Source organism: Myotis daubentonii, chromosome 16 (genome assembly GCF_963259705.1).
Source record: "Myotis daubentonii chromosome 16, mMyoDau2.1, whole genome shotgun sequence".
In the NCBI taxonomy this organism is placed as follows: Eukaryota; Metazoa; Chordata; class Mammalia; order Chiroptera; family Vespertilionidae; genus Myotis; species Myotis daubentonii.
The window spans coordinates 18,804,329-18,823,660 of record NC_081855.1 but is presented as its reverse complement, the minus strand read 5'-3'; the positions used below and the strand labels follow the sequence as shown (position 1 = coordinate 18,823,660).

Here is a 19,332-nt window from a genome sequence, read left to right as displayed (position 1 = left end):
TATCAATTACACACTAATCGATTATTTTTTGTTGTTAATCCTCACCAGAGGATATTTTTTCCTTTAGTTCTTAAAGAGAGTGGGAGGGTGGGAGGGAGGGAGGGAGGGAGGGAGGGAGGGAGGGAGGGAGGGAGAAACATCAATGTAATGTGGTAACCAGAGCTGGGGATCAAGCATGCAACCCAGATACGTACCCTACAACAGGAATCGAACACGCCACCCTTCAGTGTGAGGGCTGAGCCACACCAACCAGGGCTGGATTCCTTTCTTGTCTACCACATCTCCAAGAAAACAAAGATATCCCCTCTACCTCCCCCCAAAAAATATTCAAGGCTAGAGAGATGGGTGACAAAGGGGAAGAGAATAAAATGTACAAACTGCCAGTATAAACAAAACTATGTATGGTGTCACATGGCTACTAGACTTACCAGGATGATTACTTGGTAAGTTATATAAATGTCTAATCACTATGTGTACACCTGAAACTAATATAATATTGTATGTCAACTGTAATTGAATAATTTTAAAAAGAAAACAATATTAACATAAAAGACAACTGCTTCTAAAATGGGATCAAAGCAAAATTAAAATAAAAAACTAAGCAGTTATCTTTTACCATCAGTTTGACTAAAAGAATTCTGTATTTTTTTTTTTAATCAGTGAGCTAGGTAATTCTAGTGTGTTTAAAGCTAAAGTGTCAAGAAGTAATCTATATTGTCTAATCCCCAAGAACATTTCTAAGAAGATACTGACACAAAGCACTCAAATATACCAAATTCTATCTCCTTTTGTACACAGTAGCTGTGGCTGCTCATTTACTATACTAATTGAAAATAAATACTGCAATCTATGCAAACTAAATCTCATCCTTGAGTCACAGGATTTGAAAAAATAGGGAACCTGCACTAAGAATACAAGATTTCCTAAAGTGAATTTTCCTAGCCGATTTCAAGTGCTCAGTCACTCGAAAGAGGCAGGGGATTTTGATTCCAGACTGTCATGTCACCTGAGCTGCCCTAGAGTTTGTTTCCATGCAACTCAAGAGATGGCAGCAACCAGCTAAGCATACCTACCACTCCAGATCAGAACCAGAAGTCACTGGAGCTCTCTGTATTCTGCCCCTGTCTGCAGTAACAAAGAGGGGTTTGTGGAAAATGCAGTTTTCTTCCCTGACACCAAATGCAAAAGGTGAGAATTAAAATGCAGCTTGAAAACACGTGTTTCTGCTCTCTGACAGATAAACAGAAACGCCTCCTTTCTCTCTGCTGGAAGGAAAACAGCAGGCAGACCCTTATACAACCACAGGTGAGGGTACTGACATCTCTCCTCCGGCAACTAACAAAACCTAAAACTAGAGGCTAACAGGGGCGTTAAAGCATACTTCCAAGAAAGCAGCCAGCCTTTAAATCTGATAACATTATAACATTGTTTCAGGTTCCCCAAAAGCAAGCAGCAGAGTAAGGTTTTCACAAAAAGTTAGTTTAAGAACGAGGCAAAGGCCAAGTTTTAAGTGGCTACTATGTGCCCAGCACCATAACCCAACATTTCACTCACATTTAAAGAAGCTTAGTACAAAAATCAAAAACAAAAACAAAAATACCAGCAGCAGCAACAGCAGCTTGGTACTCGCCGATTACTGAAGCACACCTACCTAGCTGGAAGAACTTTCTCAACTACTTACAGAAGGACCTTGTCAAAGACAAAGCACCTTCTTCCCAAACGTAACTCCAGGTAATAAAATCCTGCAAGGATGTGGTCAATCTCTGAAGCGGAGCTCAGTCCACTTGCCAGAAGGTCGCGAAGGTCTCTGACAACCAACTCACAGTATTTAAGGATGGGAGCCTTTTTCCTCCCGAGAACTATGAGCTACAGAAGACACTTACGCATTCTCCACCGCCGTTCTCCTCAACACCCCGACAATAATGCCCTCGCTCTACACACGTACATGTTGCCGTCCTTAGAGATAAGAGATCAAGGCATGAATTCACATCTTTTCATTCAGCGACAATACTGACGTTCAAAGAAGCTAAGAATTTTGCCCAGAACTTGTGAGCGAAGGATCCAGGTCCTTTGGACTCCAGCACTTAACCATGAAACCACCCTGGCTCTCAAGGAAAAATACTAAATCCAGTTACTGATCCCAACTAGTTTTATCACAAAACTGGTTGCAAAGCGCTCGGTCAGCAGAGATTGGGGGAGGGAGGAGGCCACACCACCACCACTAAGATTTTTTTGTACCCCCTTAACGAATATAGCAAGTTCCCGATTCCCATCCTCCCCAGGGGCAGAACCCACGTGCGGGTCCCACGGCTGTCCCAGGGCAGCTCCCGCTCCACGCTCCCCAGCTTCGGCCCGATACCCCGCAGCCTCCCCACGCCCTTGCCTCCGCCTTCCGCCAGCGCTGCCGCCGGCGCCTCCCGCCCCCTCCCCAGCGACGGCCGCCCAGGCCCCCCGCACCGCCTTCGCGCGCAGCCCGCGCAGCCCGCGCCGCCGGAACCCGCGCGCTGCCGCCCCTGCCCGGCGGGGTCACCCCCGGGGCCTGCGCGCACCCTTCCCGCCGCCCGGAGGTTCCACCGCGACACCGGCTCCCGGCAGGCCGCGCCCGCCGCGCCTGCCATGGTGGGCGCCTCACCGTCAGGTTGTGAAGCCGGGCCCGGCTGCGCCATGGCCAGGCGGCGGGCCTCGGGGAGGGGATGGGCGGGGAAGCGGCGTCCCGGGCTCCGGAGGGCTCAGCTGGCGGAGGAGGCGTCGATCGAGCCGCCGCCGCCGCCGCCCAGGGAGGAACCGCTAAGGCTGAAGCCGCCGGCGCCGCCACAGCCGCGGGCAGAGACGGACCGGAGCGCCGACCTCCGCCTCCTCATCCTGACAGCGGGAAATAAGCGGTGCGCAGGCGCGGGGGGATGGGGCGGCACGTGACGTCGCCTTGGGGGCGGGGCTTCGCGGACGGGAGCCCGTGGGTGGGGCGGCTCCGGGCTCCGCGGGGCTGGCAGCCGGAGCGCTGGAGGAGGCGGGGTAGGGGAGGAGAGGGAGGCGAGAGGGTGTGCGGGAGAGACAGCGCCGGGAAGGCCCCGTAGTTTAGAGGGGCCGCTTCCAGGCCTCCGCCCCAGGGCAGAGGCAAAGGAAAAAAAAAAATAGTAATAATGAAAAGGATGGCAGAGGAGGCCGGATGCTGAAGTGAATGCAAATCCAGCCTCTATCAGCGGTCCTCAACCTGTGGGTCGCGACCCCTTTGGTGGTCGAAGGACCCTTTCACAGGGGTCGCCTAAGACCATCCTGCATATCAGATATTTACATGACGATTCATAACAGTAGCAACATTACAGTTATGAAGTAGCAACGAAAATAATTTTATGGTTGGGTCACAACGTGAGGAACTGTATTTAAAGGGCCAGCAGGTTGAGAACCACTGCTAGCTGTTCTCGCTGTGTGACCTTGGGGGAGTCACTTAGCTAACTCTTTGAGCCTCACAGTCTTCATGTGGCGAAGAAGAGTTTAAAGGAGCTCAAATGTGGGGACGTTGCCGACTGACTTTCCTTTACGCACCTGTGTGCGATGTGACTTCGGCGCCGGGCACTGTGGTGAGTGCCGGGGATGCAGCCAGACACAGCCTCCCCGCGCTCAGGAGGGCCGCGGAGCGCTGGTGCAGACCTACTCTCAGCAGGTGCCGGTACCAGTGCTCCAGGCTCGGAGTCAGAAGACCTAGAAATTCTGACACAGGTTAGCTGTTGACTCGGAACACATTATTTAACCTCTTTGAGCCCCTGTTTACTTACCTCTAAAATGGGGATAATAGACTAGCCTCATGGCACATCAGGGTGGACTAAGGGAATAAAGAACCTAGCCCTAAACACACAGTAGTTGCTTTATAAATGCCTGCTTCCTCCTCGCCTTCTCTTCTTTCCTTTTTTCTTTCCTAGATCGGGAGTTTCCATCCCGAGGAAGAAGGATTCTGCACAGCAGAAGTCAGTCTGTGAAGGTATTCCTAGAGATCCAGGGCAGAAACTCCCAATGTCCACAAAGCCTAACAGAACTGTCCCGTTTACACCAGATAAGGCCCCAAGACTAAAATGTCAAGTTTCTTTGCTTTGGAAGAATTTTTATCGAATTGCTTATCTCACGCCGATTAGAAGTTCTTATTCCAGTTCTGTATTAGCTGTTGATTAGTAAAACAAAGAGGATCTATTATTACTTAAGATATATAGTTTGCTAGATAGACAAGCATCTTTACATGTGGTGAGTGCTCCCTTTTCTCAAAATTCCCCTTTTGTATAATATCAACCACACAGTGGCATAACTTCCTGGAAATAAAAATCACTGTGTATTTTACTAGTGTATGCCATGTGCCAGGCACTGGACAAAGTGTTTTACTCTTGTATTGATGTGTTTAATCCCCTTAAGAACCTTATGATGGGGATATGGTAGGAGGTGGCGGGGTGGGGGGGGGGGAGACTGTTGTCAACCCATTTTATAGATGATGTGACCAGAAAGGTTAAATACTCACCCAAGGTCACAGAGCTAGTGAGTGATAGCGATGGAATCACACCCAGACTGTCTGGGTCCAGTGTCCATATGTGTAACTCATAGGCACATCTGTTGGCAATTAGCTGCGTTGTCTATTTCTCCCATTGGGGGAAGACATCAATTCCCAGAAAATAGAGACAGACAGTCCTTTGTTTCTAACACATGTCTAGTGCCTACATAAGAGGTGCTCAATAAATAGTTATTGAATGAATGAATGGCTGGATGAACAAATGAATATCACTAGGAGTATATAGAACAAATAATAAGGAATTTTTGGTGGTGATACGATCTACAGTCTGCATATTAAATCTGTGATTCAATTCTACATGGTCATCATCCAACTGCCTTTCACTTCTCATTGGATTAGAGACCGTAATTTTAACCATTGCTACTATTAATACCCACCATTTAACCAAGCACCTACTATACTGCTAGAGATTTTACCTGTACTATCTCCTCCATCCTCATAACAATCCTTTGAAATAGGTTCCATTTATTATCTCAGAGCTCAAAGAGGTTAAATGACTTGCCCAAGTCACACAGTGCTGGAAGAACCAGAATTCAAATCCAACTTCGTCTGACTCCAAAGTTTATGCTTTTTTGTTGTCAGTAGTAGCTAACTATATCTATTAGATATCAGCAAACATCCCTATGCCATTTTCAATTGAATTCACTTTCAGAATTTTCAGTATCTTCAAAAGTTACCCTCCCTTATATTTCTTGTTTATTTTTTTCAAATTACTCCAGTAAAATTTTAGTTCTAATTTTTTTTAAAAGTACAGGTAATGCAAAAGTACCCTCTCAACCTCTCCTCCCCCCGACACACACAACCCCAGATCTCTCTCCAGGGCAAACTACTCTGATCACCTCTGCATGAATCTCTTCAGACACTTTTCTGTGCATCTATGAATGTGTAGAAACATGTACATTTGTTTTATGTTCTTCACATAGATAAGATCATATCATATATATTATTCTGAAATTGGTTTCTTCTTAAAATGCAGTTAGTACATATATCTCTACTTCATTCTTTTAAGATTTTTTAAAAAAATCATTCTCACAGGAGGATATGCTTATTGATTTTTTTTCTTTTTTATTTATTTTTATTTTTTTTTTAATATATTTTATTGATTTTTTTACAGAGAGGAAGGGAGAGAGATAGAGAGTTAGAAACATCGATGAGAGAGAAACATCGATCAGCTGCCTCCTGCACATCTCCTACTGGGGATGTGCCCGCAACCCAGGTACATGCCCTTGACCGGAATCGAACCTGGGACCTTTCAGTCCACAGGCCGACGCTCTATCCACTGAGCCAAACCGGTTTCGGCTATTTTTTTTTCTTTTTTAATATATTTTTATTGATTTCAGAGAGGAAGAGAGAGATGGAAACATCAGTGATGAGAGGGAATCATTGATCGTCTGCCTGCTGCACACCCCCTACTGGGGATCAAGCTCACAACCCTGACATGTGCCCTGGACTGGAATTGAACCTGGGACCCTTCAGTCCTCAGGCCAACGCTGTATCTACTGAGCCAAACCAGCCAGGGCTTTACTGATTTTAGAGAGAGGCAGGGAGAGAGATGCAGGGAAGAGAAACATCCATCGGCAGCCTCATGTATGTGCCCCGACCTGGAATGGAACCTGCAGCCTTGGTGTGCGCCTTAGCTGGAAACTAAACCCACAGCCTTTGGTGTACCAGATGATGCTCCCACCAACTGATGAATCTCCAACCAACTGAGCCTCCCGGCCAAGATTCTACTTATTCTTCTTAACTCCCACTTGGTTTTCCATTTGGGTAAATGGTTAGGTTAATTACAAATTTTCATGATTTACAAACAACGTGTCAAGGCATGTGCATGCTCCTTTAGGCGTGTATATGAGTAGTTTCCCAGGAGACTTTTTTACAATAACCAAAATTTGGAAGCAGCCCAAGTGTCCATTATTAGATGAGAAGATAAAAAAAGCTGTGGTACACTGTTTACACAATAGGATACTACGAGGCCACAAAAAAGGCAAACTTACCTTTGTGACAGCATGTATGGTCCTGGAGAGCATTATGCTAAGTGAATTGAGCCAGTCAGAGAAAGACGAGTACCATATGATTTCACTTATATGTGGAATCTAGTGAACAAAGTAAAGTAACAAACAGGATAGAAATAGACTCATAGAGGCAGCGAACAGACTGATAGCTGTCAGAGGGGATGGGAATGGTGGGCTGAGTGAAAAGGTGAAGGAATTAAGGGAAAAAACCTCATAGACACAGACAACCTTATGGTGATAACCAGAGGGAAAGAGAGGAATGGGAGGGAAGAAGAGGGTAAATGGGGAATAAATAGTAACAGAAGAAGCCCAGCTGGTGTGGCTCAGTGGTTGAGCATCGACCTATGAACCAAGAGGTCACAGTTTGATTCCCAGTCAGGGCACATGCCCAGGTTGTGGGCTCGATCTCCAGTGGGGGCTAATCAATGATTTTCATCATTGATGTTTCTATCTCTCTCCCTCTCCCTTCCTCTCTGAAATAAATAAAAAAATACAGAAATGGAAACAGTAGGAGACTTGACTTTGGGTGGTGAACACACAATGCAGTATACAGATGATGTATTATAGAATTGTACACCTGAAACCTATATAATTGTATTAATCCATGTCACCACAATAAATTCAAGAAACAAAGGTTGCCGAAACCGGTTTGGCTCAGTGGATAGAGCGTCGGCCTGCGGACTGAAAGGTCCCAGGTTCGATTCCGGTCAAGGGCATGTACCTGGGTTGCGGGCGTATCCCCAGTAGGAGATGTGCAGGAGACGGTTGATCGATGTTTCTCTCTCATCGATGTTTCTGACTCTCTATCTCTCTCCCTTCCTCTCTGTTAAAAATCAATAAAATATATTTAAAAAAAAAAAAAAAAGAAACAAAGGTCATGAACACTTTTTCTGACAGATTACTCTCAAAAAGTATCACATCAATGCATATCCCTTCCAACAGTGTATAAATATATTCATTTTTGCACATCCTTGCCAATGCTGGCTTTTATCAATCTTCCTTATGTTGGTCAATCTTTATATATTAACTAGAGGCCAGGTGCACAAAATTCGTGCAAGGGGCTCGGCCCTCGCAGCCATGGCAACTGCCTCAGCCCTCGCAGCCCTGGCTTCATCTGGAAGGTCGTTCGGCTGTCTGGTCTAATTAGCATATTATGCTTTTATTATTATAGATGTCATTTTAATAAGCATCTGCCTGAATGTCAGTGAAGGTAGAAATCTTTTCATATTTTTATTAGCTGTTTTTATTTCCTCTACAGTAAAATTTATATATCTTTCGTCCATTTGTCGCTGGTTTTTTGTCTTTTATTATTAATTTGTAGGAGCTCTTAACATGTTTGAATATTAATCTTTTGTATGTTATATATGGTGTATTTTCTTCCAGTTTATTTGTGTGTGTGTTTTTCATTTTAATAACAGTAGTGTTATTTATTTACAGAAGTTTTACATTTTAATTGCTCATTTATCTTTTTGTAGCTTCTGAATTTTTCATCTTGTCCAATAAGACCATCGGAGAGTATTAAACAGAAGAGCTATAGGATTTGATTTACATTTTTAAAGAGAGCATCCTGGTTAATATTTGGAGATGGGTTATGGGGAGGGGAGAGGTAAAGATGGAAGTGGGGAGGCTAGTTGGGAGTTCCTGCCATAGTCAGGGAGATAAATGATTGTGACTTGGTCCAGGGTTATACCAGCAGAGATACAGAAAAATGGTCTGGTGTTTGGGTTATAATTTTTTGAGATGAGAATTTGCTGAGGGGAAAAATAAAAGTTCTGTTTTTGCCACAGTGGATTTAAGAGCCTATTAGGTATATTAGTGAAAATGTCAAGTAGATAGTTGGATATACAAATTGGAGCTCAGGTATGAGCATGTGGTTTGGGAGTCACCAATTTTGATGATAGTCGACAGCTAGAATATATGAAGAACTGTAAAAATCTAGAGAAACAATAACAAAAACCTGATTGAAAAATGGGCAAAGGACAGGGAAGCTCATTTTAAAAGTCATCAAAAGTTCTTTAAACATATCAAAAGACTCTCAACTTCACTCAAAGTAGAATTCACATTGAAACTATACTGAGATACTGTTTCTCACCTATTGACAAAAATCCAAAACTGTATTAGTGAGGTTGTGAGGAAAATAAGTACTCTCTTACATGACTGTTGGAAGTACAAAATAGAGCAAATACTGTGGAGAGAAAATTTGTAATATTTAATAAATATTATGTACATTTACCTTTGACCCAGTAACCTCTTTTACAGGAATTTACCTTGAGGATATATCTGCAAAAAATTAAACAACAAATGCACAAGGTTATTAACTGTGGCATTTTTTAAAATTTAATTTGATTGTTGACAGTATTACAGATGTCTCCCAACTGAGGCATTATTTTTAATAGCAAAGCATTCGAAATAGCCCAAATGCCATCTAATCTACATAGGAAACTTGTTTAATTAAAGATGGTACAGCTAAATAATTGAATACGATGTAGCTATAAAAGAGAATGAAGAGGAGTGTTATGTTCTGGTATGAAGTGAATACCAAGATATTATAGTATTAAGTGAAAAAAAGCAGAGTTCAAAAAGTATATATAATATGCTACATTTTGTTAAGAAAAAATGGGGGAATTAAGCCTATTTTGTATTTCCTAATCTTTTTATTACAGCTTTATTAAAATACTAGAGGCCCAGTGCACAAATTCATGCATGGGTGGGATCCAATTGGCCCAGCCCCAATCAGGGCCGATCAGGGCCGGGCCAGCTGGGAGAAAGGGCTGAGGGTGATTGGCTGGCAGGCCTTGCCCCCAATTGGGGGGGGGGGCATTGGGGGTGAGGCCAGATGGGGAAGGGGCTGCAGGAGGTTGGCTGGCCAGCCCCTTCCCCTATTGGGGTGGGGGGGGCAATCAGGGGCGGGGCCAGCCAGGGGAGGGGCCACGGGAGGTTGGCCGGCCAGCCCCACCCCCCAATCAGGCAGTTCCCTGGCCTCAGTGGGTGTCATAGCAACAAGTCGTTCCGATTGTTCTGGCATTCTGGTTGCTGGCTTTTTATATATATAGATAATTCATGTGGTATAAAATTCACCCTTATAAGGTATACATGTCAGTAGGTTTTTGTATACTCATTAAGATATGCAGCCATCACCACAGTTGATTTTTTAAAATATTTTATTGATTTTAGAGAGAGAGAAACATCAGGTTGCTGTTCCACTTATTTATGTCTTCATCGGTTGATTCTTGTATGTGCCCTGATGGGGGATCGAACTTGCAACCTTGGTGTATCGGAAAGACATTCTAACCAAGTGAGCTACCCAGCCAGGGCAACCATAATCAATTTTAGAACATTTTCATCAGCACAAAAAGAGACCCTGTACCTGTTATAGTCACTCCCTATTCCACTCTCCCTCAATCCCCTGGAAATCTCTTCTCTATTTTCCATGTATATAGATTTTCCTATTCTGGACATGTCATATAAATAGAATCATACAGTACTTTGTCATTTATGTCTGGCTTCTTTCACTACACATAATGTTTTCAAGGTTCGTTCATGTTGTAGCGTGTATCAACATTTAGTTTTCTTTTGTGGCCAAATAACATTCCATTACATAGATATTCCACATTTTGTCTATCCATTCATCAATTAAGGAATGTCAGGGTTATTTCCATATAACACTGCTGTGAATATTCATGTACACGTGTGTAGACACGTGTTTTCATTTCACTTGGTTATATAACTATCAGTGGAATTGCTGGGTCATATGGGAACTCTGTGTTTAGCATTTGAGGAACTTCTTGCTGTCCTTTAAAGTGGCTGCACCATTTTACAATTCAACCAGCAATGTATGAGGGTTCCAAATACGCCACATTTTGCCAACACTTGCTATTTGTTTGTCTATATTGTCTATTTCAGCCATCCCAATGAGTGTAAAGTGGTATCTCACTGAGATTTGGAATTACAGTTCCCTGATGGCTAATGATGTTGAGCATCTTTTCATGTGTTTTATTGGCCTTTCGTATATCTTCTTTGGAAAAAATGTCTATTCAAAGACAAAACAAAACAAAAAAAGGAAGAAAAGAAAAAAAGATCCGTTGCCCATTTTTTTTCCAGCTTGTCAATATATAACTAATACATATAACATTGTGTAAGTTGAAGGTATATCTTTGTCCATTTTTACATGGTTTATTTTTCTTTTCTTTTTTTTTCTTTTTTTAAATATATTTTATTGATTTTTTACAGAGAAGAAGGGAGAGGGACAGAGAGTTAGAAGCATCGATGAGAAAGATCGATCAGCTGCCTCCTGCACACCCGCCACTGGGGATGTGCCCGCAACCAAGGTACATGCCCTCGACTGGAATCGAACCTGGGACCCTTGAGTCCGCAGGCTGACGCTCCATCCACTGAGCGAAACCAGTTCGGCTATTTTTCTTTATATTATTGAATTGTAAGGGTTATTTTATATTCTAGATTCAGATCCTTATGTGATATTATTTTGAATTAAGAAATATGGGTCTTTCAATTTTATTTATTTATTTATTTATATATTTTTATTGATTTCAGAGGGGAAGGGAGAGGGATAGAGAGTTAGAAACATCAATGAAAGAGAAACATTGATCAGCTGCCTCCTGCACACTCCCCACTGGGGATGTGCCCTCAACCAAGATACATGCCCTTGACCGGAATCGAACCTGGGACCCTTTATTCCGCAGACTGATGCTCTATCCACTGAGCCAAACCGGTTAGGGCCATTTTTAACTTTTTGAGGAAACTCCACACTGTTTTCCATAGTGGCTGTACCAGTCTGCATTCCCACCAATAGTGTTCTAGGGTTCCCTTTTCTCCACATCCTCACCAGCATTTATTGCTTGTTGATGTATTGATGGTAGCCATTCTGGCAGGTGTGTGTTATTCTTTTTATGTGTGTTGCTGAATTTGGTTTGCTAGTCCTTTTTTTCTATCTATATTCATAAGGATATTGGTCTATAGTTTCCTTTCTTTGGATGTCTTTGTTTTGGTTTTGGTATTAGAATAACACTAGACTCATAGACTGAGTGGGGAAGTGTCCCCTCCTGTCTGTTTTTGGAAGATGTTGTGAAGAATTGGTGCTAATTCTTCTTTAAACATTTAGTAGAATTCACCAGTGAAGCCTGCTGGTCCTGAGCTTTTCATTGTGAGCAGCTTTTTAAAAAAATATTTTTTGTTGATTTCAAAGAGGAAGGGAGAGGGAGAGAGCGATAGAAACAGCAATGATGAGAGAGAATCATTGATTGGCTGTTTCCTGCACACCCCCACAGAGATGGAGCCTGCAACCTGGGCATGTGCCTTGACTGGGAATCGAACTGGCGACCCTTTAGTGCATGAGATGACGCTCAACCAAATGAGCCACACCGGCCAAGACATGGGTAACTTTTTTATCACTAATTCAGTCCTGTTATTTGTTATATATCTATTCATAATCTTATCTTTTTCTTCATTAGTCAGTTTCAGCTGTTTGTATCTTTAGGAATTAGTTTATTTTATCTAAATTGTCTAATTTAATGTCATATAATTACTCATAATATTTTCTTATTATACTTTTATTTCTATAAAATTGGTATTAATGTCCCCTGCTTTTATTTCTTGATCAGTATTACTAAAGGTTCGTCAATTTTGTTGATCTTTTCAGAAAAATCAACTTTTGGTTCTGCTGATTGTTTCCATTGTTACTCTATTCTTTACTTCATTTATTTTCATTCAAATTGTTATTATTTTTTTTTCTTTAGATTGCTTTCAGTTTCATTTGCTCTTCTTTTTCTAGTTTACTAAAGTACAAGGTTAGGTTATTGATTTAAGATCTTTCTTCCTTTTTTTAAAGAATATTTTTATTGTTTTCAGAGAGAAAGGGAGAGGGAGGGAGAGATAGAAACATCAATGATGAGAGAGAATCATTCATCAGCTGCCTCCTGTATGCCCCACACTGGGGAACAAGCCCACAACCCAGGCATGTGCCCTGACCAGGAATCAAACTGTGACCTCCTGGTTCAGGGGTGGGCAAACTTTTTGACTCGAGGGCCACAATGGGTTCTTAAACTGGACCGGAGGGCCGGAACAAAAGCATGGATGGAGTGTTTGTGTGAACTAATATAAATTCAAAGTAAACATCATTACATAAAAGGGTATGGTCTTTTTTTTCAATAGTTTTATTCATTTCAAACTCCGGCCCACGGGCCGTAGTTTGCCCACGGCTGTCCTGGTTCATAGGTCAATGCTCAACCACTGAGCCATGCCGGCCAGGTAAGAACTTTCTTTTTTTTAATATAGGCATTTGCAAATATAAATTTCCTTGTAATCACTAATTTACCCGCAGTCCGTAATTTTGATATATTGTGTCTTATTTTCACCTGTCTCAAAATATTTTGAAATTTCTTTTGTGATGTCTTCTTTTTTCACCCATTGGTTAATTAGAAGCATGTTGTTTAATTTTCACATATTTGTGAATTTCCCAAGTATGCTTATGCTATTAAATTCATTCCATAGTGATTGGAAAATACCCTTTGTATGATCTCAGTTCATTTAAACTTATTGAGGATTATTTTGTGGTCTAAATTATGATCTGTCTTAGAAAATGTTCTATGGGCACTTGAAAATAATGTGTTTTCTGCGTCTGTTGTGTGTGTGTTAGGTCTAGTTGGTTTATAGTGTTGTTCAACTCATCTTTTTCCTTGTTGATATTCTTTCTAGCTATTCTATTATTGAAAATAGACTGTTGAAACCTCCAGCTATTATTGTGTTTTTTTTAATGTCTTTATTGATTAAGGTATTACATATGTGTCCTTATCCCCCCATTACCCCCCCCCAATCCCCCTCCCACACTCATGCCCTCACCCCCTAGGTGTCTGTGTCCATTGGTTGGGCTTATATGCATGCATACAAGTCCTTTGGTTGATCTCTCCCCCTTACCCTCACCCTCCCCTACCTTCCCTCTGAGGTTTGACAGTCTGATCGATGCTTCTCTGTCTCTGGATCTGTTTTTGTTCACCAGTTTATGTTGTTCATTATATTACACAAATGAGTGAGATCATGTGGTATTTATCTTTCTCTGACTGGCTTTTTTCATTTAGCATAATGCTCTCCAGTTCTATCCATGCTGTTGCAAATGGTAAGAACTCCTTCTTTTTTACCACAACGTAGTATTCCATCGTGTAGATGTACCACAGTTTTTTAATCCACTCATCCGCTGATGGGCACTTAGGCTGTTTCCAAATCTTAGCTATGGTGAATTGTGCTGCTATGAACATAGGGGTGCATATATCCTTTCTGATTGGTGTTTCTTTTTTTTTAATTTCTTTTTTTTATTTTATTTTTTTTATTTTATTGCTTATAGTCTTACAAAGGGTATTACATATGTGTCCCTTTCCCCCCCCCCCCCCGCCCTTGACAATCCCCTGGCCTCCCCTACCCCCCAGTGTCTTATGTCCATTGGTTATGCTTATATGCATGCATACAAGTCCTTTGGTTGATCTCTTACCCCCCTCCCTCCTGCCCCCCACCCCTCCCCGGCCTTCCCGCTGCAGTTTGACAATCTGTTTGAGGCTGCTCTGCCTCTGTATCTATTATTGTTCAAAAGTTTATAATGGTCTCTATTATCCATGAATGAGTGAGATCATGTGGTATTTTTCCTTCATTGACTGGCTTATTTCACTTAGCATAATGCTCTCCAGTTCCATCCATGCCGTTGCAAATGGTAAGAGTTCCTTCTTTTTTACAGCAGCATAGTATTCCATCGTGTAGATGTACCACAGTTTTCTAATCCATTCATCTACTGATGGGCACTTAGGCTGTTTCCAAATCTTAGCTATGGTGAATTGTGCTGCTATGAACATATGGGTGCATATATCCTTTCTGATTGTTGTTTCTGGTTTCTTGGGCAGCTATTATTGTTGAATTGTTTCTATGTCTTCCTTCAATTCTGTCCATTTTTGTGTCATACATTTTGGGGTCTGTTAGCAGGTGCATCTATATTTATAATTATAATGAACTAAACTTTTTATTATTATAAAATTCCCTTCTTTGTCTCTATTAACATTTTTTTGTTTTAAAGTATATTTTATATGGTATTAAGTAGTCATTCTACTTCTCATTTGAATACTGTTTTTTTGGATTGTCTTTTCCATCCTTTCAGTGTTTTTTAATTTAAATACTTTATGATATTTTTATATCCATTGCCAATCTTTGCCTTTTGGTTGGAGTATTTAATACATTTCCCTTTAACGTAATTACTGATTATGTTAAAGTAGAAGAGGAAATTAATATGCCCATAAACATAGCTTTATAATTATTGCCTTATACACTTGTCTTTTAAATCATATAGGAGGGGAACAATAGTTACAAACAAAAAATAAACTTATTCTGCTTTACACCCATGTAGTTTGCTTTATTGTTATTCTTTATTTCTTTGTGTGGATTTGAGTTACTGTCTAGTGTCCTTTCATTTCAGCCTAAAGGACTCACTTTAATATTGGTTGTGGAGCAGTTCTGCTAACAATTAATTCTTAGTTTTTGTTTATTTGGGAATGTCTTAATCTCTCTCTCTCTCTCTCTCTCTCTCTCTCTCTCTCTCTCTCTTAACCCTCACCTGAGGATATTTTTTCCATTGATTTTTAGAGAGCATGGAAGGGAGAGGGAAAGACACAGAGAAATGAATATCGTTGTGAGAGAGAGACACACATCAATTGGTGCCTCCTACACCCACCCTAACGGGGGCTGGGGATAGAGCCTGCAACGGAGGGATGTTCCCTTGACCTGAATTGAACCCAGGACTTTTCAGCCCGGGAGCCAGTGCTCTATCTACTAAGCCAAACCGGTTATGGCTCTCCTTCATTTTTGAAGGATGATTTTGTTGGATATGTAATTCCTAGTTGATCATCGTTTCCTTCAGGATCATATGTCATCCCATTGCCTCTGGCATCCCTGGGTTTTTTTGTGTGTGTGTGTGTGTGTTTTTTTTAATAAGTCAGCTGTTAAAGTCATCAAGCATTTCTTCTATCTGATGAGTCACTTTTCTCTTGTTACTTTCAAGATTCTCTCTTCGGCTTTGGTTTTCAACAATTTGACTGTGATGCAGCTAGGTATGCACCATTTGAGTTTCTCATATTTGGAGTTAGTTGAGCTTCTTGAATGTGCAAATTAAAGTTTTGGGGAAGTTTTCTGCCTTTATTTCTTTCAATATTTTTTTCTCTCCTCTCTCCTCTGGAACTCCTGTTATTCATATGTTAGCATGCTTGATGGTGTGTATACCACAGGCACATGCATCTCTTAGGCTCTGTTCATTTTTCTTCATTCTTTTTATTTTTTATTTCTCAAACTTCATCATCTCAAATGACTTATTTTCAAGTTTGCTGATTCTTTCTTTTGCCCACCAGTGAATTTTTCATTTCAGTTATTGTACTTTTCAGCTCCCGCATTTCTATTCGGTCTATTTTTATAATTTCCATCTCTTTATTGATACTCTCTATTTGGTGAGACATCATGTTCACACTTTAGTTTATTAGCTATTATTTCCTTTAGTTCTTTGAATATATATAAAGTCTTTATCTAGTAAATCCAATGCCTGGACTTACTCAAGGTCCTTACTCAAGGACCGCTTCTATTGACTGCTTTCTTTGCTGTGTATGGGCCATACTTTCATGTACAGACATGAATGATGCTTCATTGCGAATCATAATTTTTTGAAAACTGGACATTTAAAATAATATAATGTGGCAACTCTGGAAATCAGAACACCCCCTCCCCAGGATATGTTGTTGTTTCCGTTTGTTGTTGATGCTATTGCTGTTTGTTTGTGTAATGACTCTCCTGAATTAATTCTTTAAACTCTGTATTTCTTGCCTATGCAGCTACTAAAGTCTCTACTCAATTAGTTTAACAGTCAGCTAACAATTGGACAGAGATTGCCTTTAATGACTTGAACGAGTAAGTCTCATAGCCTTTACCGTCATGCTCTATATGTACAGAGTAGCCAAAAAAAAAAAAATGTACACACACTTTAACAACTGATAGCTCAATTTTTAAAATGAAATTTATTTTAACAAACACTGCCTTTGTAATTATTCAAAGTGTGTGTATACATTTATTTGGGACGCCCTTAATTTGGTCATGACTTCAGCAGGCAGTTTACAACACTGCCTTACCTTCCATTTCCTGCTTATGCAAAGCCTCAAGGTTGACCAGAAGTGAGAGATGGAGGCCTTTCATGTCTTTCTTGGACATGTGCATTGCACGTGCATGTCCTTCTAGAGTACCAAGCATAAGTCAGGCATTATCAAAGCCCGCTATGGACTTCTCATTCCCTAGCATTTCCTTTTGAGGTCTTTGGTCAGCCTCTTGTTAGCCTCAACTGGTATTACCACCTCTGGCTGCTATGATGTTAAACAATTGCAGCTGATTTTTCTTTTTTTTTTTTCCTTCAACAAATGCCCTGGTGATAGGGTGTGAGCACTGAGTCAGTTCAAATAATAAGAGACTTTTAGAGAGCTGCCAGACAGATCACAGTTCTCTGGGCTGGGGGCTTAGAGGTTCAAACCTATTTTGTTTCCTCCAGTGGCTGCTAGGCTGCTAGGTTGTTTTTATTTGTAATGTATTGATTTTAGAGGGGGCGGGGGATTAGAGAGATAGAGACAGAAATAGAGAAAGAGAGAGAGATAAAGAGAGAGAGAGACTTGTTGTTCCATGTATTTGTGTATTCACTGGTTGAATGTTGTGTGTCCTGATCGGGGACTGAACCTGAAACTCTGGCACAACGGGGCGATGCTCTAACCAACTGAACTACTTGGCTGGGGCAAGAGTTCTTACTCTGACCACTGAAAGGGCTTAGAAGCAGATACCCTAGTAGCAATGAATACATCTAGCACCCAATTCTTGGTTTTCATACCATGCCCCATTAAAAGAAACATGGACTATTTGGAGAAATGGATGATACCAGGGCAGGGATAGAGAAAATGAAAGGTAAGCCTGGGATATATTTTGTGCCAGAAAGACTAAAAGACTAAAGAAAGCTCAGTAGACAGTGTGAAGCAGCTCCCACTGGCCAAATTAGTGACAATGTGAGTATCAAAATGAATAATGATGATAACGGTATATAATAAATTAAAATTTTCCATTAGTCCATAGCAATACTCAAATGAAAAAGAGAAGTAGAAATGAAAAACTCTTCTTTCTAAAAAAATTCCAGCTAATAATCACGGAAGGAATGATAGAATAAAAGATGCCGAAACCGGTTTGGCTCAGTGGATAGAGCGTCAGCCTGCGGACTGAGAGGTCCCGGGTTCGATTCCGGTCAAGGGCATGTACCTGGGTTGTGGGCACATTCCCGGTGGTGGATGTGCAAGAGGCAGCTGATCGATGTTTCTCTCTCTTCGATGTTTCTAACTCTCTGTATCTCTCTCCCTTCCTCTCTGTGAAAAATCAATAAAATATATTAAAAAAAATAAAAAATAAAAAATAAAAGAAAATAAACATTCTGCAATTTCCAGTGTAATAATTGGTTCAGGCAAGGATCATTAATGGATCCTTGATTGATGAGGATGCTCAAAGGATCATCAATCTTAAACTATTGGTTAAAATAATTTGTGGCAATAAAATATTCACAAGATCTCCAAAAATCACCCCACAGATTACTTACTAATTACAAAGTTGGAAATGTAGCTTTACAATGGAGAGACCCAGCAGTCTCCACATTAAGCCATCAGACTTAGGGACCACCAAGGACAGTCTTGCAAGGGCCTCCTGATGAGATTCACTAAAAAGCCACAATAGTGCCTTCATTTTCTCACCAAAAACTATTGAACCGGGATCTAATCATGAGTAAACAATCAGATAAATCTAGATGAGGGTTTCTCAACCTCAGCACTACTGAAACTTGGGGCTGGATAATTTTTTTAGTGTTCTGTGCACTGTAGGATGTTTAGAAGCATTCCTGGTCTCTACCTACTATGGGCCAGTAGCACCTTGCTAAAGATTGAATGTTTGTGTCCCTCCAAGATTCATATGTTGAAATACTAATCCCCAAGGTAATAGTCTTTGGAGGTGGGGCCTTTGGGAGGTAATTTAGGTCATAAAGGCGAAGCTCATGTGAATGGGATTAATGTCCTTAAAAAAGAGGCACAAGAGAGGCTCCCTCCCACCTTTTGCAAAATGACAGCAGTCTATGAACCTGAGGCAGGTTCTCACCAGAAACTGAACCTGCAAGCCCAGTCTATGGTGTTTTGTTATAGCAGCTGGAAAGGACTAAGACACGTCAATCCAGTTGTGACAACCTAACCTAAAATGTCTCCCAACATTGCTAAATTTTCCCTAAATTGCAAAATAAGCTCAGTTGAAAAACACTAGTCTAGAATGCATTCTGTAAGAGGGCTCTTCAAAAAAAATCAATTTTGTGAAGGAAACAAAGGCAGGGAGGAGTTGTCTGTTTTACAATAAGAGACTAGAGATTTAATGACCACATGTAACAGGTAAATCTTGATTAGATCTAGGATTTAAAAGAAAAACTTTTATAAAAATCATATTTCAGAGATTTAGGGAAATTTGAATATGTACTGCATATTGGAGTATACTAATGTATTATTCATTTTCTTAGATGTCATAATGGTATTATAGTTACTTAACGAAATCTTTATTCCAATTTGGGGAGATACATGCTAAGATATTTAAAGGAGAGGTGTTATGTTGATTGAAACTTGCTTTCAAATGGTGCAGCAAAAAATTAAGTTTGTCGGGATCTGGGAGAGATGAGGGAGAGAGAGA

At 41.0% G+C, this 19,332-nt stretch overlaps 1 protein-coding gene across 5 annotated transcripts in view; it reads right to left on the bottom strand.

Moving 5' to 3' along the window:
• The window catches only part of RABEP1 (rabaptin, RAB GTPase binding effector protein 1), a 113,716-nt gene extending 110,829 nt beyond the window's left edge, over nucleotides 1-2,887 (bottom strand). For all 5 annotated transcript variants that reach the window (XM_059668970.1, XM_059668971.1, XM_059668973.1 and 2 more), the window contains exon 1: nucleotides 2,633-2,887. In XM_059668970.1, the coding sequence (XP_059524953.1) occupies nucleotides 2,633-2,666 (34 nt within the window). In that variant the 5' untranslated portion in view covers nucleotides 2,667-2,887. The remainder of the gene's footprint in view (nucleotides 1-2,632) is intronic.
• Between the last annotated feature and the right edge of the window lie 16,445 nt (nucleotides 2,888-19,332).